This window comes from Rhinatrema bivittatum, chromosome 3 (assembly GCF_901001135.1).
Source record: "Rhinatrema bivittatum chromosome 3, aRhiBiv1.1, whole genome shotgun sequence".
Lineage (NCBI taxonomy): Eukaryota > Metazoa > Chordata > Amphibia > Gymnophiona > Rhinatrematidae > Rhinatrema > Rhinatrema bivittatum.
The window spans coordinates 133,228,181-133,250,889 of record NC_042617.1 but is presented as its reverse complement, the minus strand read 5'-3'; the positions used below and the strand labels follow the sequence as shown (position 1 = coordinate 133,250,889).

Sequence of the window (22,709 nt, the reverse complement as noted above, 5' to 3'; positions counted from 1 at the left end):
TTTGAGAACCGACGCCGGCAAAATTGAGCGTCGCTGACAGCCACCTCTCCTGTCAAAAAAGAGGCGCTAGGGATGCGCTAGTGTCCCTAGCGCCTCTTTTTACCGCGGGCCCTCATTTAAATACTGAATCGTGTGCACAGGAGAATGGCCTGTGCGCTTTACTGAATCGGCCTGTTGATGAGGGGAGAGTACTCCCCCACCTCCCTTCTGCTATGAGGGTCATTTCTTCTGGACGCAAGACGAGGGGAAAGGTCTGGAGTGGAGTCTGCAGATGGAGGTTGGACAATTAGGCATATAAAGGGAGCATAAGAACATAAGAAAATGCCATACTGGGTCAGACCAAGGGTCCATCAAGCCCAGCATCCTGCTTCCAACAGTGGCCAATCCAGGCCACAAGAACCTGGCAAGTACCCAAAAACTAAGTCTATTCCATGTTACCATTGCTAATGGCAGTGGCTATTCTCTAAGTGAACTTAATAGCAGGTAATGGACTTCTCCTCCAAGAACTTATCCAATCCTTTTTTAAACACAGCTATACTAACTGCACTAACCACATCCTCTGGCAACAAATTCCAGAGTTTAATTATGCGTTGAGTGAAAAAGAACTTTCTCCGATTAGTTTTAAATGTGCCCCATGCTAACTTCATGAAGTGCCCCCTAGTCTTTCTACTATCCGAAAGAGTAAAAAACCGATTCACATCTACCCGTTCTAGACCTCTCATGATTTTAAACACCTCTATCATATCCCCCCTCAGCCGTCTCTTCTCCAAGCTGAAAAGTCCGAACCTCTTTAGTCTTTCCTCATAGGGGAGCTGTTCCATTCCCCATTCCAAGTGACTCACTCTCTTTCCCTTTCCTGCTTGCCATGGAGCAAAGTAAACTTACAAGCGGTTCCCCTGCGCTCTCCCCACGTGGCATTTCAGCCAGTTCAGTCCCCTCCCTCGTCTGTCCCGCCTCTCCTATTCAGGAATTTCCCCATTTGTCCTCCCTCGGGATCTCCTTTGTCATCCCCCCAGTCTAGCATTTTGTCTTCACTTGCTGAGCTGCGAGCAGCGGCCCTGCATCTGCCCGCCGTGCTTCACCCAAAGGCGGATCCCTCTGGGCGGTGGCTCGATTCTGAGCCCCCCTCCTGATCCCACCTCTTCCCGCAGGCGTGCCCAGGTATGGAACTGCTCTGCCGCCGCCGGCATGCATCCAGCTCTGAGCCGGATGACCATGCGGTCAAGCAAACCACGGTAGCCTCTCTCGTTCCTGTTCCTGCTTTCTCAGGCTCAACTTCAGCTCCCAGCGACGCAGTCCAGAGCTATAAGTTGACTCCCAGCCCCTTCCCCTGCCACACACGTGGCTGCCTCTTGTGTCCTAGCTTTATGGATCTCAGACTTCAGGGAGGGAGAGCTCATCTCACGTTACAACAGAAACTACTGCCAGCTCTACCCCTCAGATCCAGCTTCACCTGGGTCCTAGCGCTACCCAGGCAGCAAGAAGGAGCTTTATGAAAGAGGGGCAGTGGCATACTAAGGGGGCGGGTGCCATCAGGAATGTTTTGTAGTACAAAGTAGCTGGTTTTACATACAACTTGGTGGTGCAGCTGCAGAAGAGGAGAAAAAAAAAAGAAGGATCCTTTGCCTGCCCTGCGCATGTGCTTCTCATGCTGCTCTGCTTTCTGGTTTTCCTTTGTAGTAGCCAACGATTAGAGGCCCTGCATGGTGACAATTTGTGACACAGGGGCGGGGGTTCCTATCCCCTAGCCAGCAATTAGGGGGCCCATGTGGCACAGATTTGTAATGCACTGGAGGGGGTTCCCACTTTCTACCAGCAATTAGAGGCCCCCAGCACAGCGGCACTAATGCTCAGTGGGATCCTGCCAGCAGGAAGGAGTACCACCTTGGGCAAAGATGAGTCACATGGCATTTTGACTGGCAGGGGATGGGAAAGAGAGGGAAGGGGAGGAAATGAGAATGAGGGCGGTGAGAGTGAGGGAAGGGGGTTTGAGTGATGAGGGATGGAGTGAGAGGTAGGGGTAGAGTGAAAGTGAGGGAAGGGTTTGAATGATGGGGTGGGGGAGGGAAGAGAGGTGAGAGTGGCGGAAGGGGGATGAGTAACTGAGAGGTGAGTGAGGGGAAGGGGGAGTGAGGGAGAAGAAGAAAGTGCAGAAGAGTGCCCTCCACTAATCCATGACAATCTCAGAGTTACTGGAAATCAAAAGTTCCCAGGTATGGCATGGGGAAAATGGTACATGCTTATTAGTTTTAATTATTGGGTGTTATTTGATATTTCTGCTGTTTTGAAATATTTTATCAATATTTAGGACATTTTTAAAAATATGTACAGGAGCTTCTAATTATTGGATGTTATTCTATTCATCAGCTGTTTTGATATGGTTTTTTTTTTGTATGCTTTTACTACTGTGATTGTATTGTTTTGAGGAATAGTTATGTTGTGCTTTTTCGTTGATGCACTGCATACAGTATCTGGCTTGTTATGGTTTCTGGTTCAGACTGTGACATGTCAGAGAAGAGACAGTGGAGGTGTGTGTGTGTGAGAAAGAGAGAGGAAGGGTGTGTGTATATATGTGACTGTGTGAGAGAGAGGGAGCATAGTTTGTGTGTATGCGCACACCTAGTCTGCGATAATCTAGGACTAGGGGGCACTCCATGAACTTAGCATGTGGCACATTTAAAACTAATCGGAGAAAGTTCTTTTTCACTCAACACATAATTAAACTCTGGAATTTGTTGCCAGAGGATGTGTTTACTGCAGTTAGTGTAGCTGGGTTTAAAAAAGGTTTGGATAAGTTCTTGGAGGAGAAGTCCATTACCTGCTATTAATTAAGTTGACTTAGAAAATAGCCACTGCTATTACTGGCATCAGTAGCATGGGATAGACTTAGTTCTTGGGTACTTGCCAGGTACTTGTGGCCTGGTTTTGGCCACTGTTGGAAACAGGATGCTGGGCTTGATGGACCCTTGGTCTGACCCAGTATGGCATGTTCTTATGTTCTTAATCCCAGGGTGAAATATATGGAGAGCAGGGTATTTTTAAAATCCTTATTAGATTTAATTATTGGGTGTTTGTGTGTGCTGTTTTGAAATATTTTATCAATGTTTAGGAAATTTAAAATTATGTAGGGGTGGGGAGTGCCTGAGGAAGTATCTGCCCTGGTTGCCAAATAATTTAGATACGCTACCGATGAGGGGTACAGCACTGCAGTGCCGTGGGAAGCTGGGAAGAGAACACAAGCCCCTTATCAGCTGTCTTTAGGGGCCAAAACTGTGCCACTGAACTGGAAAGGCGTGGGGGGGCAGGATTTAGTATTGCCCCTGCATGGTCCTGCAGAGCAGGATTTCACAATCTCCTTGTTACCTCCCTTGTAGCCCCTGTGGCTTGGTGGGGCAATTGGGGGCAAATGGAAAGCAGGGTCATAGTGGCAGCACCCCCGCAGCAGCATAGGAGAAATAGCGGAAACGCAGGGCCTGCAACTCCTGTTCTCCCATCCACAAGGGCTGACTGATCGGGAGTGGGCAGCCATCCTGTCTCGCATTCAAGATGTGGCCATCGGGAAAGGGGTTACCTTTCCCCCCCCCAGGAAGGTTAAGTAGGGGCAGGGGATATCCAACAGGGTGAGGGTGAGGGTCTACTCGCGTTTCTCCCCCAACAGATCCCGTTCCCGGCGGAGCGGAGCTGCAACCAAAGGAGGAAGCACCAGGCCAAAGCAGTACAATGACATCTGGCGAACGGGCTGGTGAGTGTGCGTCAGGGGATGGGAAGAGGACCGCAGCTGGGCAGGGGCAGAAAAAAGCGGCAGAAAGGATGCACGGAAAGGAGAAAGGCAGAGCAACACCACGGGAGGTATGGGCTATAAGGAGTAGCCGAGGAAGGGAGACATTGGAGTTCAGCAGCCCTGATGATTTCCTTGTCAAGCTCATCCAGCTCGTCGGGTTTGGATGAGGAAGATGAGGTCACCCTTTAGCGGACCTCAACGTCGCTTTGCAGTCTGACTCGGCTGTGGGAGGATGTGCCGCTGAGGGATCAAAAAGTAAATCTGGAGATGAAAATGTCTGGGTATCTTTTCCTTGCCAGAAGGTTTTGTCAGAAGCAAAAAAAGGGAAGCACGGTAAGAAAAAGAATACTTCAGGCCGAAGGGTGGGATATCCAGGAATATTGATAACTGGAGCCTGGCCTGGTTGGTTTACATGTCGGTCACTGGCCTGAAGGACCCCACACTGGTAGCGGACATGCTTAGCTATGGGGACATGATAATAAGGGGCGACTGTGACCACGGCAGGTGGGGGTGGTTCAATTATGATGAGAAGGAGCCAAGCAAGTTTAGGCTCATTCATAACCAGTTTTATCCAGAAGGGGAATCAGTTAATGACCTTTTGCCCTGTCAGTTATGCTCAGTCAAGAATGCTTCCTTTGAGAGTTCGGTGAACCTGGTGAGATCCTGTGGTAGTGTTGCACGCATGGCAAAGGCAGATATTGAGTCTGCCTTCCGTCTACTACCTGTTCACCCTGACGGTTTCCATTTCCTAGGCTTCCAATTTCAGGGTCGGTTTTATGCGGATAAGTGCATCCCCATGGGCTGCTCAATCTCGTGTGCATACCTTGAAGCATTCAGTGCTTTTGTACACTGGGTGACAGCACAGGCTGCAGGGAATGACAATATTATGCATTACCTCGATGACTTCTTTTTCGTAGGCCCAGCCTTATCAAAGGGGTGCAAAAAGCTGTTGCGCTCTTTCCAGGCAGTCACAGAGGACTCTGGTATTCCTTTGGCAAAGGGAAAATTGGAGGGGCCTGCCATGTCTCTTAATATTTTTAGAGAGCGAATTAGACTCAGTACAGAGGTATCTCCACTATTCAGCAACAAACTTGGGGATCTGCAGAGCAGATGCAATTCCTGATTGGCCAGCTACGATTTGCAGGCGGAGTAGTTCCCATGAGCAGGGTGTTCATGCGCAGAATGGCGGTCTCCACAGTGGGAGTGTGGCAGCATCCTCACCACAGCAGGATATCACCATGTGGGCGGGAGGATCTGCAGATTTGGGGATCCTTTCTAAGGGAGTACAATGGGGGTCTCCATCTGGCAGGCACCACCGATATCCAGCAAGGATCTGGAGCTGTTCTTGGATGCCTCAGGGGAAAAGGGTTTTGGTGTCTACTACCAGAGGGCATGGTGTGCGGCACCCTGGCCCACAAGCTGGTTTGAAGCAAGTGTGACTAAGAACATCACCTTCTTGGAATTGTTCCTGATTGTAGTAGCTCTGGCCATATCGGGCCAACCAGAGGATGATGGTGACGATGATGTGACAACTTAGGCATGGTAGATGTGATCAACAAGCAGGCACCTAAGTGTAGGTAGATTCTCACATTATTCAGGGAATTTGTGCTTTGCTGTTTAAATCTGAAATGACGGTGTGGGCTCGGCATGTGTCGGGAGAAAAGAAATAGTACAGCTGATGTTCTCTCTCGCTTTAAGTGGTCTCTTTTCAGGCAGCTGGCTCCTGGAACAAACATGCGAGGCACCCTTTGGTGCTTTGGGATGATGCAACATGGGACCTACTGAGCAGAGCGGTATCCCTGCCAACGTGGAAGGCATACAAGCAGGGATTCAACGTCATATACAGTTTCCTAAGGGAGCAGGGGTGGGTACAGAGACAGGTGACAGAGAAAGTACTGGTAGATTACATCATATGGGCTAGGAGATGGGGGTTTGGCCAAAGGAACAGTCGCCACACAGGTGGCTGGTTTCACCTCTTTTACAAAAACTTTGACCCGGGGTGACCCATTCAGGAGTTCTGTCATCAAACTGTTTAAGGGTTGGGCAAAAAAGAACCCTACTGGGCCAGCAGGCACCCAGTCACGCATGAAATACTGTGCCAGCTTTGGGGGGAGGCATCGGTAAGAGGCCAGACTGCATTTGAAGCAATGCTCTTCCATCTGGCCTTCTCCCTCGTATGCTTCGGGGCTCTGCACATTGGTGAACCTGGTGGCATTGGCTGAGAAACACGGCGGTGGCATCGGTTTACTGGCGGGCAATGTGGTGTTAAAGGTGCAACTAAGGGTGCACAAGTCAAAGACTGACCAAAAGGGAACAGGGGATAAGTTGGTGCTGAGGGCATCTTCTTCCTTCACATGTCCAGGGAGCAGCTTGAGGGCATACCAGGCTTGTAGACCTAGGGGGTGGAACCCACTTCCTGATAAATGAGAATGGCTCCTCCCCCTGACTAGATTCCAGTTTACAGCAGTTTTCAAAAAGATGTCCTGAATAGGAGCAACGTCAGAGGCTGTTTGCTGGGGTCTGCCAAAGGCAGCTATACAGAGAATTGGTAGGTGGAAATTCTCTGCATACACAGAATTTCCACGACAAGCGTGGCGTGTCGATGCATGGCTCACATTAACCTTCATGTATCATTTGTGCTCCAAATGCAGGTACTGCTCCGACAGGGGTTGTGCGGACGGTCAGACACTCCTTCACGGCCAAAGTGGAAAAGAGGGCTCAGAACCAGGTGTATGGAGAGCACCTCAGGCTGGCATTAAGAGGTGTCTGTGTGGTGTGAAATGGGTGCCTTGGCATGGGGTGGCCACAGCTTTTGCTAGTGCTTGTGCAGCCTGGCCAAGAGTAGTGATCATTCACTCAGATGTCAATGATTTTGGTAGGATGCCAACCCTGGTAATGATGAGGAACATCAAAAGAGACCTGGCTTGGCTTTGCGCAACTTACCGAGGGCTACAGTTTGGTCGAGAATCATTCCACAAGCAAAGTGGGGTTCATGGAAACCAACAGATAGTTCCTGGACGTAGATCAACAAACAAGTCAGTGACTTTATTCAGCAGAGGGGGGGGGTATGACTCTGGACACGGCCAGACTCTTCTACTCGGACGGGGTGCATTTATCTGACATTGGGAATTACATTTTTAATATGACACTGCAAGATACAATGGAAAGGGTCTTGAGATACTGATTTAACAGGGCCGCAGCCTTTGCGATTGGTCTGGGGCAAGGGAGGGTCAAGCACTCATCGCCCTCAGATTGTGACGGGTACCCGAGCCAGTAAGAGCATGAGCCGTTACCCGGCCTGGCGGGCTGGAGGGCGGCAGCTTGGGGGTGCGGGCTGGTCCCGGATAGCAGGCTACGGGGTAGCAGAGGAAGGAGAGAGGGCTGTAAAGTGGAGAAAACTGGAACTGGCTTGAGGCCCATGTAAATATGCAATCAAACTGCGGCCCTGTTACACCAGTGAACAAAGTGTAGCGTGGTGTTTGTGGGTGGGCTGTAATGGTGACGGGCGGGGGGGAGGGGGCAGCTTATGGCTGCCTAAGTTACTGAACTTAAGTCTGGTGAAAGATTGCTTCACTGTGCTCCAAACGAGAAAGGTAATTCAGATGGAGAGGCATTAATGCCATCTTCATGAGGGGAGGGCGGGGGCGAGAAAGAAGACAGCTCAGCAACTGTTTTAAAAGTCTTGTACTGTTCTACCTTAATATTTCTTTTAGCAAACACAAATTCCGAAGCTAAAGTAGGGAGACCTCGGTTAAGAGAGCTTCGAGTCACGCTCTCCCCAGAGCCCGGAGGAGTGGCAGGAAGTGTCGTCTTCCCTAGGGCTGGCAGAGCTGTCAATTACAAGCCAGCAGTGCCGGGTTTGCAAAGCTGAGAGAGAGCCCGCGGTTTCAGGAGCTCAGAGAACCAAAAGTACAATTGTTACAAAATATACTCGATGGATGTTAATTAGGAAAAAAAAAAAAATCTGCAGATCAGATTTTGGTGTTAATGTAACGTATGCTAGTCTTATTTTTTTTCTTTATTCTCTGGCAAGTTTTACATTTCACATGTTGTTGCTGGAGCAGCTGCTTTAAAACACTGCTCGCTTTTACCGGGAAAGTTTGCCTGAGGTTGGAAATTGAAACTTGTGCTGTTCCACTTTTGCAAGTGAGTAATTATGATGTTCATTTCTGTTTCTCGTATTTCCTTCTTAGGAGGAGAAGTGATGCCGCCTAGGAAAGCTGGTAAGAGCAAACTTCCCGCCCCGCTCCCGGAAGGATTGGTTTTGAAGGACACGGATGGGAAGAAGTGGAGGCTGGGCAGACTGTTTGCCAAGGGTGGTTTTGGATTAATATATTTAGGTAATGCATTCTTGCCCCTTACAAATAGCTTAATGAATGGCATGCATGCTTACGCACTGTTGCAATAATGCAGAGCTGTACAATTGATTTATGAATATTTGATGTTCTGCCTTGTCCCAAATTATAGTTAGGGTAGTCACCTAGGTGTGCTATTTTGGCAGTGCACTGGAGGCACCTGACAGTCACGCAGATATTTGGCTTTCAGAATATTCAAAGTAAGTCAGGCTGAAATGTATGGGCACATATCTGATGACTTGTCCTTGTGCATATCCTAAAAACCAAACCAATTTTATGGCTCTTGAGGATCAGACAGAGTTGCCTTCACTGTTCTGGGGATTTTTCAGTGTGAAAATCCCAAGTGTTCCTAACTCACCTGTTTAAATCTGGTTGTGTCAGATAATAGAGTGCAATTTTCAGTTTAGTTAGACCTCAAGTTGAATGGCCAGGTTAAAAAAAATTCAAAAACTTTTCCTATAGTAGATTTATTAAATAAGATACCTGAAAATGGGGCGTGATCATGAATGATTGGGCTGTTTCTATGGAACTACATCTTTTAATAGTTATTTTATTATCTATTTTATTTGTATTTATATATACTTATATTCCACAACCAGGGATGGTGCAAGGGGATTGGGCGCCCTAGTCGCGGCCTCGACTCCAGGGGCAGGGACCACATGCGGCCACTCCCCCTCCACCCCCAAAAAAACCTCACAAAACACCTGGTCCAATGGGGAGCCCGGGAACGATCTGCCGCTGCTGGGTCGTCAGCTGCCACTAATCAAAATGGTGCCGGTGGCCTTCAGCCCCTACCACGTGACAGGGGCCACTGGTGCCATTGGTTGGCCCCTGTCACGTGGTAAGGGCTAATGGCCACCGGCGCCATTTTGGTTAGTGGCAGCCGAGGCTCCAGGAGCGGCAGATTGCACGGTGGGGGGGGGGGGAGAAGCAGGGTGAGGTGGGGGCTGGGCAGAATTTTGAAGGAGCACTTTTTGCCCTTTCAAAATTCTGCTGCCAGAAGTGGCCGCGAGCAGCGGTGCCGCCCCCTAAATCTCGATGCCCTAGGCACAGGCCTAGCTCGCCTAGTGGTTTCTCCGGTCCTGTCTGCAACTTCCAAGTATTTGTTCAGTGCGGATTAAAATGTAAATTTTCACAATCATTACATAAATATAAAATACATATAATAACTTAAAATAACTCTGTAGGATCCAACCTAAGATCATCAAAGTGGCATTGGCACAGGTTAAAATGTTTAGAGTCTTAATCTGATTTCTCTGAGCATTTTACCATCCGGCATCTGAGAAGTGGAATGTTTGCAGGCCTCTTCCGATGACTGGCAGGGAACTATGTGATCTCAGAAACTCATGTACACCATCGTGATCTTTAGATAGTTCTTAGATTTACGATTCCTCTGCTGTGGTAGTTGCAGAATTTGTGCTTTGCTGTAGAAGTTATTTCCAGCATTTATATGCTGCCTTCCGCCGAAGCTCTATTATTATTGTATTATGTTTAATGAAATAAACATAATACAATACATATAATATTTATTTCCAGCATTTAGATGTCCCCTAGTGCAGAATACCTACTTGCACTACTACCACTACTACTGACAACTTGACTTTCCCCTTTCCATTGTGGCCTCTATTGGGCTGAAATTCATTTTTCCCTGACTACCTTTAGTTACTGCTACTTAGGGATGTGCATCGGGTGCCCGATCGTTTGCGCTTTCGGGTTCGTGTGGCCGCGGGAAAATTTTCCCGTGGATCGGTTTGTTTTTTTTTTTAGTAAAAAATAATTTTTCGGCTTAGTGCGCGCTAAGCCGAAAAATGATTTTCACGAAAATTCATGGGAAAACGTGTTCGTTTCTTGTTTTCCCTGATATATAACGAATTAAGAAATATCATACAATATTTCTATTCGTTATAAAAACTATTCACATCCCTACTTGCTGCTAGTGGCTTGGTTTGCCTTCTCCCGCTGGCCATCAGTTTTTGCAGGCTTGCTCCTTCCTCTCTCTCTCTCTCTCTATTCATAGAGAGCCTGAAAAGTGGGAGGTGGGCAGATGAATAGAAATGAAGAGTATTCCAGGAAGAGAATGGAAATCTGAAAGGAAGGGAAATAAAAGTCAAAGAGACTGGATGGGAAAGTAGCAGAGGACAGGCCAAAATCTGGAAGGGGGGAGAAAAATGAAAAGGAATCTTGAGGAGATTGAGAGGCAGCGAATGAGGGTGGGGCAAGAAAAGAGAGGGAAAATGCAAATTCTGGAACAAACTTAAAAGAAAATGGGAAAACTGAAATACAGTAGGTAAGGAAAAATATTTAGACACAAGAAAGGCTCAAAAGTTGAGAGGGCAATTTTCAAAGTGATTTCCGGCAATTGAAAAGCGCTTTCTGCACTTAGATCAGCTGTCTGAAAATTGCCTGTCTCCTTCGGTGAAACTGTGCACAGGCTTTTAGCTGTATTTGAGAGACGGCATTCCCGGGGCTGGGTTTGTTTGACTACCTTTCTAGTTCGAGATCTAAGCAGTTTAATTTAATCACAGCTTACACTTACCAAGTTTATAAATATTTATTTAAAAATATTTGTTTACTGCCTATACAGTGGGTATTAGGTCTAAGCGGTTCACACAATAAAAACATACATAATTTAATTATAAAATTTAAAAGAGAGCGAAAAATCAAAACCAAGTTGGATAAAAACAAGCAACATCTCAATAAATATGAAAAAGCAGGTGGAAGTGACTGTCCTTCAATTTCATACCCATGGCAAGTTTCAAAGTGCAAGCCCTGGCATATTTTCCCTTTGAAAATTGGTACAAAGCCTGCAGGTGTAAAGCACACTAGAAATTTGAAACGGTACAGGCAGTTTGAATGATGGCCTCATATTTTTTTTTTAAAGAGATTTATGAATAAATGAAAATTGTATGTAAATTTATGCAGATATGTCATATAATCTACCATTCCTTTTCTTCCTGCTAGTCCAGTCATTACGTATGGGATTTCTCTTCTCCACAGCTGACAGACAGAGGACACTCCTTTTTTATGACCTCATTCTGAGTTATAAGAGGATTGGGACCTAATACAGTTCAGTGTCTCCGTCATCTGTCTCTCTGTCTTCATGTGAAGAGGACATTAAACTCCCAGAATTGGTTGAGTCCTTGTTGCTCCTGAGAGATCAGTCTCTAGAGGTTAATTTTCCTAGTGGCAGCATTCTTGCAGGGCCCGCCCTGGTTGAGCGCCTGGAAGGTTATCCCAGTACCCTTAGGGGTCTGTGGGGCCTCCAGAGAATGTTTCCTGGATTCAGAGGAACCTAGTAGCCCTTTAAATTGAAGAAAAGAAAGGGGCTTGCAGGACTGCTCGTGTTCTCTCTCACACTCTCTCCAGTGAGGGCAGAAAAATAAAGCCTTAGGCTTGGAACAAGAGACATGAAAGAAAGCTAGGTCTGCTTAGCAACCAGCAGGAGACCAATGGAGCTGGTAATAGCAGCTGTGCCATTTTATTTCCTTGGGGCAGGAGAGTCAGCATTGGGCCTTGTTTTGTTTGCTATTTGTGTGGGTGCTCACCACGGGGGAGGGGAAACTTAAATTACCATAGCTATGCCTTGTTTGTTTTTCCTTGCTCTTTCTAGGGTATTGTAGACATGCATAGAAGGAGAAAATGCTCTGTCTATGGGGCTAAGCAGGTCCTTAGCACTGTGGATTCATTCTGCCTGGTCTTTGAAGGAGAACCAAGCAGGGAGCCTCAGGGGGAAGATAGTAATACAAACTCTCAAGCTGACGTTTTTCAATTGCAGAGCCAGGGTCCAGGTGACTAGATGCACTCTTGTGTCTATGGCCAAGGCTCAGCCCGCTGTATGTCCTCTCTCACCATGGCCTCCTGTAGGCCAGACCATAAAGAAGGTGGAGAACTATCCATTCCTGGTCATCCTTGTGGCTGAGGAAGCCTTGGTATGTAGATCTGGTGAGACTAGGATGACCAACTGCACGGTTTTGGACCGCACAGCCCGGTTTTGCAGCCTGTTGTACTGTGTCTGGTTACAAACGGTAACCGGACACTGTAAAGCCCGGTCCAGCAAAGGGTGGTCTATCCCTGACTACCTTCCAATCAGCTGTGGCTGCATAGCACCAATCAGCTGCCTGTTTACTTGTTTTTGGTGGCTTTAAAGACTAGGGAGCCGCAAATGGAGCCATTCTCGTTTGTGGCTGAAGCATGCGCTGCACTGACCTTCATGGCCAACACAGTAAGGAGGAAGTGCCTCAGGATCAACAAACCAGAAGGGAGCGGGAGCCCAAGCCCTGCCGGTCGAAGAAGATGGGTTCCCACCAGGAGCAGCGGCCAGCAGAGAAGTAGTAGAGAGCTAGCAGGATATCCAAACGTTGTCGGGCAAATGCATGAGCAGAGAAAGAGGGTGGGGCCTTCAGCATCTTCCTTCTCGCCCATGGCAGAGGAGGCCTTGGATTTGAGAGAGCCTGTTGAGTGGGGTGAGGGGAGAGCAGCTTGTGTGAGGGAGAGAGAGTCAGTGTGTGTGCAAGAGCTATGTATATGAGGGAGAGATAATCTGAGTGTGTGAGAGTAAATGGGTATATGTGAGTGTGTGGGTGGGAGAAGTGTGTGTGTCTGAAGGGGAAAGCCTGTGAGTTTGAGAACCTGTGTGTGGGTAGGGAGGGGAAAGAGAGCCTCTTCATGCGTGTGAGGGAGTAGGGAGAGAGCCAGTGTGTTTTTGGGTGTGTGTGAAAGAGGAATGTGCATGAGAGTCAATAGTGTGAGAGAATGAATACGTATGTTAGGGAGTTTGTATATATGAGAGAGGATAAAGTGTGCACTCTCCCTTTTCTCCACTAATCTATGACAATCTCAGGGTGACTGGAAATCAAATGTTCCCAGGCATAGGAAGGAGGCCTGTGTGGGCCATGAGCCGAGCCCATCCTGAAGATGAAGGCGCCAGTGTGCTGCAGCCGAGGAGCAGTAAGCAGCTAATGACCTCAATGCGGTCTGTGAGTTTGTGCATGCGCCGAATGACAGGCACAGTGACAGGAGTGTGTGTGTGTGATTTAGAGCCTTTGTGCCTGAGTGAGGGTGTGTATTTGTGTGAGAGGGAACCCATGTGAAGGGGTGAGTATGAGTGAGAGAGAGCCTATGTGAAGGGGTAAATGAGTGTGAGTGTGTTTGCCAGAAAGAGATGGAGCCTATCTGAGGGTGCATGTGTGTGTGCAAGAGAGAGGGAGCCTGTGGAAGGGTGTGTGTTTGAGAGAAGGACAGAGGGAGCCTGTGAGGGGTAGGGTGACTAACTGTGATAGAGCAATTCTGTGTGGCAGTGAATCCATTGAGAGAGAGGGAGTGTGTGTATATAAGAGAAGAAAGTTTATGCATCCCCCTGGCCTCCCTCCACTCCCCAGTAATCCATGACAATCTCAGAATGATTGAAAATCAAAAGTTTCCAGGTTTAGATAGTTGGAGGTTTTTCAATCCTTAAATATTGGGTGTTATTTGATTAGTTTTCTGTTTTTAAATATTTTATTGGTAGTTGGGAAATTTTATAAAGTTTTTAAGTTTAAATGAGCTTTTAAATATTAGAGGTTCTGTTCATCAGAAGTGTTGAATTATTGACTATTTATTAATATGGTTTTACTATTACAATTGATGTTTTTTATTTCCTGATTTATTAGTTATTTTATGAGAAATTGTGATGTTTCTGTTTTTCCATTATTGCACTGCATTTCCAGTTCAGTTCTTGCATATGTTTTTATTTATACTATGTTCTCTTTATTCTATTTTTGGCAAGTGTCTGACACTGCAAGTGTGACTGAGGTGAGGTAGCTAGCATGTAGGAATCTGTGTAGGAATCTATTGCATTTTGGTTTGTTCTTTTTCCATAATAGGAAGCGTATTGTGTTTTAGAGTCTGGTGTAATATTTGCAATGTTGCCTTTTTATGAGTAAGGTTGTTTTGTTTGAGTGTTGGCAGTTCATCCTGTTTTTGTCTGGGAAGTTTACCGTTTTGTAATAGTAATTTAATTTATTCATGGCTTTCTGATACCATGAAATCAAGGTGGATGATCTGAAATGTATGCAAATTAATGCAAATGAGGGGGGAAACAAACACACCTCCTTGTGATTCCGCCCCCCCCCCCCCCAGTGTACTCTGTGTCCAGTCGTGGTCTGTGAAAAAGTTGGCAACCCTAGGTGAGACTCCTGGACCAAGCCCCATTGGCTCTGACAAAGGAGTAGCGTCTTCTCTTGCAAAGTCTGGTGCTGATGGAAGATCTGTCTCCAATCTCTATTATGCCTTGGTCTTTGAAAGGGTGCACTTGTGAAAGAGAGGTAATTCAGCTTCAGTAATCTCATCTATGTTAAAGGCGTGGAAGTTTTCCACTTCCCTGGCCTTTGTCAGAGTTTAGAGGATTTTTGAGCATAACTGATCTAAGCAGGACCTTTGTCCCTAGAAAGCAGATATTTCATAGATTGTTTCTGTCAAGTGGGCCTGGAGAAGGGACACTGGCACTCAGTTCCTTGAAAGTCCAGGTAGCAGCCATTGCGTACTATAGGGGTTGAGTTAAAGGCACCCCTGTAGCCATGCATCCAGACATAGGGTGTTTCCTGAAAGGATTAGGCCACCATTCTGCCTACTTATACCCCAGTGAGATCTCAGCTTGTTGCTAAGGGCCTTGGGTAAAGGCTGCTATTTGAACCAATAAAACAGGCATCCATTAAATTCCTGAAAATATCCTTCCTTGTAGCAATATGCTTGGCTAGATGTATCCTGGAGCTGTAGGTCCTGTCCTGCACAGATCCTTATTTAGTACTTTTGCAGTATTTTGTTACTTTTCACCTGATCCCATCTTTTCTGCCCAAGCTAATACCTACGTTTCATGTGAACCAATCGATATCCCTTCTTCAGCAGTAGTGACTGTCAGGGAAAAGATAAGAGCCTATGACTGTTAGATGTACTTCAGATTCTCTTGAGCTATCTGAAGGTAACGCATGTTTTTAGGAAAACAGAAACTGTGTTATTCGGTGATGCCCAGAAAGGGGAGGTGGTCTCCAAACCACCATAGCTAGATGGGTCAAGGAGTCAATCTTGTTGGCCTACGTACTGTTGGGTAAACTGTTGGGTAAAGTAGCATTCTGGATCCACTGTACAAGGGTGCAAGCATCATCCTGGGCAGAGGCAGCTTCGGCCTCTCCAGAGAAAATTTGCAAGGTAGCTTTCTAATCTTCCTTGCATTCTTGTGTAAAACATTACAGACTGGACATGCAGGCCAAGGCAGATGCTGCCTTTAGGGCCAGGATCATTAAGATAGCCCTGTCTTCTTGCTGCAGCAAAGGATTATCATTGGTAACTCTCACATTTAATGACTCGTCTAGCAGGAAGATTAAAATTATTCTTACCTAATAGTATTCTTTCCTTGAGTCTTGCTAGACCAGTCAGGAACCCACCCAGGAATACAAGGTTCAGTAGGATATAATCGTGTAACACAATTATATTTCTAAGGGTGCTTGTTCTCTTTTGGTGATAGCATCTCTTTTCTCACTTGGATCAGATGTGTGGGCTCTATGACAAATTAGAAAAAAAAAAGGGGAGGTATTGTGGATGGTCACACTGGGTAGGACCGCACCCCTCTTATAACCCAGAGTGAGGTCAGAAAAGAGGTGTGTCCTCTGTCTCCATCAGTTATGAAGGAAGGAAATCCCATATATTATGACTGGTCTGGCAAGACTCAAGGAAAGAAAAAGCTCAGGTAAGAATATATTAACCTTGTATTGTCTGAGAAATATTGGGGATAGGGTTTGTTTATAATTAGATTTTCATTATATTTGTTTCCTGTGACATTTGGTTTGGTTTGTGTGTAGTACAATGACTTGTACACAGACAGCCACTGAATAGTATTGTATGCTATGTCATTAGTTGCACGGAGTTATTTAACCAAGTCTATCCATTATGGATTTCTTAATAAATATATATTATAAAAATGGGTTGTGAGTCAGATTGTATTAGTGCTATCCACATATATCATCACTCTTCAATCTGGAATTCTGGAATGCATTTTTCTCACCTTTGTGAATGAAAGTGGAAAAAATGAAATTGCCGAAAATTGTAGAAATGATAGTAGTGAAACGTCAGCTTGTGTACATCAGATGACATTTGCTGTAAGCATTGGATGCAATAGCCATTAGGGCAAGATTTTCCCTATATACTATACTATGCTTGCTTTACAGTGAATATTAATGAACCTTTGGTTAGTTTCTAAGCTTTGATATTTGGTTTTGCAGCTTTCCCTCATATTGGAATACCAGTAGAAGATGACCCAGAACACGTGATTAAAGTGGTAAAGTATATCCTATGAGGTCAAAATTCAGAAAAGCGGCAAGTGGAGAAGTTATCCAGCTGGATAACATGTGACTGATAGTCAGCAGGACAAGTCTCTCGCTAAATATACTTTCCTAAAGTTTTCCAGTTTGCTCAATAAACTTTAAACTTAACCAGATATATTCAGTATGTAGCCGAGTAACTGGAAACAAATAAATCTTCCAGCCTGATTCCCCCAGCTCCCCACCCCAAAATAATACAAAAAATAATAAAAGTAAGATGCAGACTCTTTTGTGTCCCAAATCTGGCCTTCCCTTCCCCTCCATGATACTGAAACCAAAAGTATTGAGCCCCCTTCCTCACCCTCCCCACCCACACACAAACTGAACTGTATCTTCCCAACCCTCTGGACTTCCCCCAACCCCAGCCAGGAGCGCAGGGAGGTGTTACCCGCTTCTGGTGGCATCCAGGTTTACTTTCGGAGCAGCGTTGTGAGCGGATGTTTCCAGGTTCTGCTGTTGGAGCCATGCTGGATGCGGCTGGGTCTGGGTAGGACTTTCCTGGGCTCCTGGCTTGGGTATGGAGAAGGTGCGGTTAAGGTTGCGAACGGGTGGTGTGAATGAGCGAGGTGCTTTTTGGTTTCAGTATCCTGGAGGGAGAGCCTGCTTTTTAAAAAGTTATGGGGGCTGGGAGGGCGGGGGAATCGGGCACGAACCCATGACTACTTTAGAGAGGGGTGGGGGCTGGGGGATCAGGCCTGAAAGCCCGGCCTTTTTTTTTACACCATGTTTAACCGGCTATATTCTTAATATATAGAAGATAGTTTAGGTATCAAGTTATCTGAGTACACATGCTCTGACTGTTCTGAGGTAGTCCTAGACTTATCTGGCTAATTTAACTAGACAATGCTGAATATTGGTTAAGTTAGCCTGATAGTACTGCTCCTCCCCTGAATTACCCGGCATAACTACTTGGCCAGGTAAGTCGGGGACAGTGAAACTAGTGGGATTTTCAAAACCTGCTGTTTGTTCAATTAAGTCCTGAACTTGACTGGACAAATGCTTGGAACATGGACCCCTATATGTTTTTTAATTTGTTTTTTAGTTTTTTTTTAAAATCCATGGTTAGAACCATATGTTCCTCCCCCTTTGTATTTCTTGTTAGCTGATTTATGAAAACCAATATTGACCTATTTTCTTGGTGTATAAAACACAATCCAGCCTTTTGTTTTAGATGGGAGATCTGTATTTTTTTAACTCTTTATTTATGAAATAATTATACAAACGTACAATAAGAATGTACTGTACTGCATAAACAAAAGCTGGATCAAAGTGTAAAGCATACAATCAAAAAACTGTAATTGACTCAAACAATCAGACATCTGTAGGAGATCCGTATTTTGATGATACATAGGTTTTACACTGTGACCTTAGTTTCTGATTTAAGAATGTGAAGATATAAAGATGACAGAGGATGGTGGTTGGGAGGGGGGGCAGAAGGTACGTTACCTGCAGGGTTGCCAGGGATTTCTACAGATTTGGATAGAAATTGTAGAAGTTTGTGGCTCTTTTGCTTCCTGACTTTTTCTGAGACTTCTGTGCTTCAGGGGTACAGTGGCTCTGTCGGACTGCTTGCAGCTGGGGATCTTTACTTTTCCTAATGATCTAATAAGCTTGAGGGAGAACAGAGAACCTGTGGGGTTAACCCACTGTATACAGTACAAAATATACCCATCGTATGAAAAAGGGACAAATATAAGAAGATAAGAAACAGTAAGAAAGCTGCAGAGAGAATTATATTGTGGAAAGTGCTCAGATTATTCAGGGTAGATGCTCTGCTTGCCCTGCATTGTCTGATTTGGGGGTTTGAAGGCATTTCTTTCCTAACACACAGTGCACACTTTTTCATAGGAATATCTTGAAAATGGGACACTGTTTACCGAACTGAAATTTTATCAACGAGCAGCAAAGCCAGAGAACAGTAAGTGACACCTCTTAAGTACATTTATATTGGTCTGAGTAGGTGCCCATCTGAGCACCAGTGATCATCAGACCGTATGATTTGATGTCGCAAATAAAATACAAAGAATTTGCACAAAGACCAAGGTTTTGAATTTCAGAAATACAGATTTTGTTGAAATAGGGATATTCCTGGAGGAAGATCTAGAAGGCTGGGAGACAATAGGTGAGGTGAAACAACAGTGGGTCAAATGTAAAAGGAGCAATTACAAAGGCAACAAATCTATGTTAGAAACAGATTTGGTTATTAAAGGAGATGGCTGAAAAAATAAAGGCAAAAAGAGCAGCATTCAGGAAGTATGAAGGATCCCAAAAAGAGGAACATATGGAAGAATATCTGCTGAAAGTGAGGGAGATAAAAGGAATCAGGAAAGCAAAAGGTCAAGTGGAAGAATGGATTGCCAAAGAGGTAAAGTGAGGTGACAAAACATTTTTCAGATATATCGGAGAAAGAAGGAAAGCCCTAAGTGGTATAGTGAAATTGAAAGGGGATCAGGAAGCAATGTATGGAGAAAGTCAAAGAAATAACAGAAATATTAAACAAATACTTCAGTTCAGTGCACTAAAGAAGACCCTGGAGAAGGACCGTTGTTGATTAACAAGACTGTAAATGGGAGTGGAGTAGATGCAACCCCATTTACAGCAGAGAATGTATGGGAAGATCTAGAAAACCGGAAAGTAGACAGGGCCATGGGGCTGGATGAGGTACGGCCTAGGATACTGAGGGAACTTAGAGATGTGCTGGTGGATCCACTGAAAGACCTGTTCAATAGATCCCTGGAAATGGGAGTGGTGCCGAGTGATTGGGGAAGAGCAGTGGTGGCCCTGCTTCAGAAGTGTGAGGAGGCTGGAAACTACAGGCAGGTTAGCCTCACTTCTGTGGTGGGAAAATTAATGGAAACTCTGCTGAAGGAAGGATAGTGAACTATTTAAAATCTGTTGGTTTGCTGGACCCAAGGTAGCATGTATTTATCAGGGGAAGGTCCTGCTAGTCAAATTTGATTGACGTTTTGATTGAATAACTAGAGAATTGGATCAAGGAAGATAGCTCGATGTGATTTACTTGACTTCAGCAAAGCTTTTGATAAAGTCCCGCAAGGGAGGCTCATGAATAAAATGAGAAGCTTGGGAGTGGGCACCGAAGTGATGGAATGGATTACTAACTGATTGGCTTACAGGAATCAATGTTTAGTGGTAAATGAAACCTGCTCTGAAGAGAGAATGGTGCTACCTCAACAATTGGTTTTGGGACTGGTTCTGTTCAATATCTTCGTGAACATTGTGAAGGGGTTAGAAGGAAAATTTTGCACTTTTACAGATGATACTAAGAGAGGTCACTGCAGGGGTGTATCTAGGGTGGCGTCAGCTTTGAAATCTGACTCTGTCTCCATCTGCTGGCACGGGGGCATAACCATTAGTCCTGAAGGGTACAGAGAATGAAAAATGGTCTAAGAAAACTTGAAGAGTAGTCAAAGATTTGGCAGCTGTGATTCAATACCAAGAAGTGCAGAGTTGTACACCTGGGATGTGAAAATCCAAAACAGCTGTATGTGATGGGGAACGAAAGACTATGGTGCATGGACCAGGAGAAGAACCTTGGGGTGATTGTGTCTGGTGATCTGAAGGTGGTGAAGCAATGTGACAAGGTGGTAGCTAAAGCCAGAAAGATGCTGGGCTGCAAAGAGAGAGGAATAACTAGCAGATAAAGGGAAGTGATAATGCCCTTGTATAAATCCTTGGTGAGGCCTCACCTGGCGTGCTGTATTCAGTTCTGGAGACCTTATTTCAAAGGTTTAGAGGCAGAATGGAAACGGTCCAAAAGAAGGTGACCAAAATGGTGGGGGATCTGTTTCAGAAGAACTACGAAGAGAGGCTGAAGGATATAAACATGTATACCCTGTAGGAGAGGAGGTGCAGGATTGATATGGTACAGACCTTCAGATGCCTGATAGGTATTAACGATGCACAAACTTCAATTTCCTAGCATGTAGCCAGATGGACTCAGGACCAATAGTTATGCTCCCATGCCAGCAGATGGAGACAGTCAGATTTCAAAGCTGACATCACCCTAGATACACCCCTGCAGTGACCTCAGCCCTTCAGTATTCCTCCGTCTCCAGCAGATGGTGGACGTACCTCTCCCTATGGGGCTTGCTGTACTGTTTGGAAGGAGAAATCTTACATTTAAATTGGAGGAGAAAAAAATTGAGCCCCACTCTCCTGTGATGATACGTAAAGGACCCTCCCCCAGTTGAGAATTCCTTAGGCAATTTCCGAGCTTCTGCAGAGATGTGCCTTGGTCCGGTAGCTGGTTCCCGGTGTGGGCTTTGCTGCTTAAGCAGCTGAAAGGCAGCGGGTGCAGGAAGCCGAGCACAGTAGTAATGGCCAAAACTCTTTTTCCCCCCGCAGCCATAGACAGTCTCTGTCTTCAGCCGATAAGCACTGAGCCCAGGTAAGCTTTCTTTTTTTTTTTTTTTTAAGAGAAGATTTACCTCCCGATTCAGAGACATTTGGAGGGGTTTCGGTAAGACTTCCTCTGTTCTCCTTGCTTGGTTTGCCATACCGATGTCGTTCTCGATCTTGTTGGGGTAAGGGGAAGTGGGCTTCTGAGCGCCCCCCCCCCGAGTGGGCTAGGTCCTGCTTTAGGTTTGGTCGGCACACCGTGTGGTAGGCCACGGTGGCGCCATCTTGTGCATGTCTTTTGTGTGTGCCATATTGCCCTCCATAGAACGTCAATACTTGCAGCGTGTCGGCTCTACGCACGAGTTGTGCGCATAGCATCATGTGCGTACATACATGTACAACCTAAGCGCAGAATACAGGTAAAGCCAGGCACATGGGCTGTGCATTCACCTTATCGCGTCCTGCCTAGGCACCTGAAATCTGCGTGCATAAAATTTTAAGTGCGAGCCGACAGAACACAGTTACTACTGTCAATGACTCTGGCAGCCAAGAAACATAAGCGTGTTTCTCTCTGTGCTGCTGGTCATATTAGGGCTTCACAGTCTGACCTAGATTCCAAATTATGCCAGCACTGTGAGGAAGCCCAGGAAGAGTTGGCCCCCCCGGACTTTGCTAAGCCCGGCTCCTCCTATTCAGAGGAAGGTTTAGCCTCAGCCTCAACTGGAAGTACCCCGGATCTGAGTACCCCCAGGACTAGGTCATCCATGGGAGGGGGAAATTCAGCAGCACCTACCCTAGTACCTTCTGGGCTAGGCATGGACCTGGCTGCCTTCTTTTGGGAGGAAGTTTTCCAGGGCCTTCAAGCCTTCGTACAGGCACAGTCTGTTACCTCACTTGCCCCTGTCCGGATGGAACATAAGCCAGTAAGCCCTCCATATCCCAGTCCTATTGGCAGACCTCGAGGCCTGCCTCGCCTCACTAAGGGTATCCCTGGCAGGGACAAAGAGGAGGATACAGATTTCTTGGAAGATGGGGAAATTCCCTCTGGTTTAGAAGCATATCGGACCAGGTTATAGTTTTTCCATAGACATGAATTGCTGGCCTTGGTTTCCCAGCCCCTGAAGATGCTGGGAGTTCCTGGGGCTGACTTTGATGGCACCAAAGAAGAATCTCATTCTGATTTCCCTAAGGAAAGCCTCTTGCTACTTTCCAATAATGGAAGCCATCCAGGAGTTGATTGACCAGGAATGGGATGCCCCAAAAGCAAGTTTTCAAGGGGGACGAGCTTTAGAAGCTCTATACCCACTGGAACCGGCAGTGAGACCGCATTTTCATTTCCATAAATTGGATGCACTGGTCTGTGCCGTCTCTCAGCAAACAACTACCCCAGTGCAGGGAAGAGCAGCCTTAAAGGATGCGCATGATAGACACAAACAGGCCTTTGACGCAGTAGGAATGATCTTACAGATTGCTTCTAGTTGTGACCTGGCAGCTCATTCATGCCTACTCCTCTCTCAGGAGGTGGATGACTCAGGGATGAATTCCAGAGCGGTTATGGAACCCACTGCCGCCTTTTTAGCTGATGCGGGTTCGGATCTGGTCCGCACTTTGGCCAGAGGAGTGGCCTCAGTAGTGGTGGCCAGAAGACAGCTATGGCTGTGGAATTGGTCAGCAGACGCAACCTCCAAGGCAAATCTTACAAAGATGCCTTTTAAAGGATCACTCCTTTTCAGAAGCAAATTGGAAAAGCTGACCAGTAAATGGGGCAAATCTCCAGTTCCCCGGCTACCAGAAGATAAGAGAAAGCAGTGATTTCACCCCTTGCCTATGAGGGGTCGATCCAGGGGCTCCCAATGCTTTTGC

At 46.1% G+C, this 22,709-nt stretch overlaps 1 protein-coding gene across 5 annotated transcripts in view; it reads left to right on the top strand.

Annotated features, from left to right (window-relative positions):
* Positions 1-979: 979 nt before the first annotated feature.
* VRK2 (VRK serine/threonine kinase 2) overlaps positions 980-22,709 on the top strand; it is a 164,028-nt gene continuing 142,298 nt past the window's right edge. Inside the window, exons 1-4 of one of the 5 annotated variants that reach the window (XM_029593733.1) lie at positions 980-1,161; positions 7,975-8,121; positions 16,389-16,444; positions 18,336-18,405. In XM_029593733.1, coding sequence (XP_029449593.1) covers positions 7,986-8,121; positions 16,389-16,444; positions 18,336-18,405 — 262 coding nt within the window. In that variant the 5' untranslated portion in view covers positions 980-1,161; positions 7,975-7,985. Of the gene's footprint in view, positions 1,162-7,428; positions 7,776-7,974; positions 8,122-16,388; positions 16,445-18,335; positions 18,406-22,709 lie in introns of those variants that run through there. The other 4 variants (XM_029593732.1, XM_029593729.1, XM_029593731.1 and 1 more) reach the window with 4 other exon arrangements.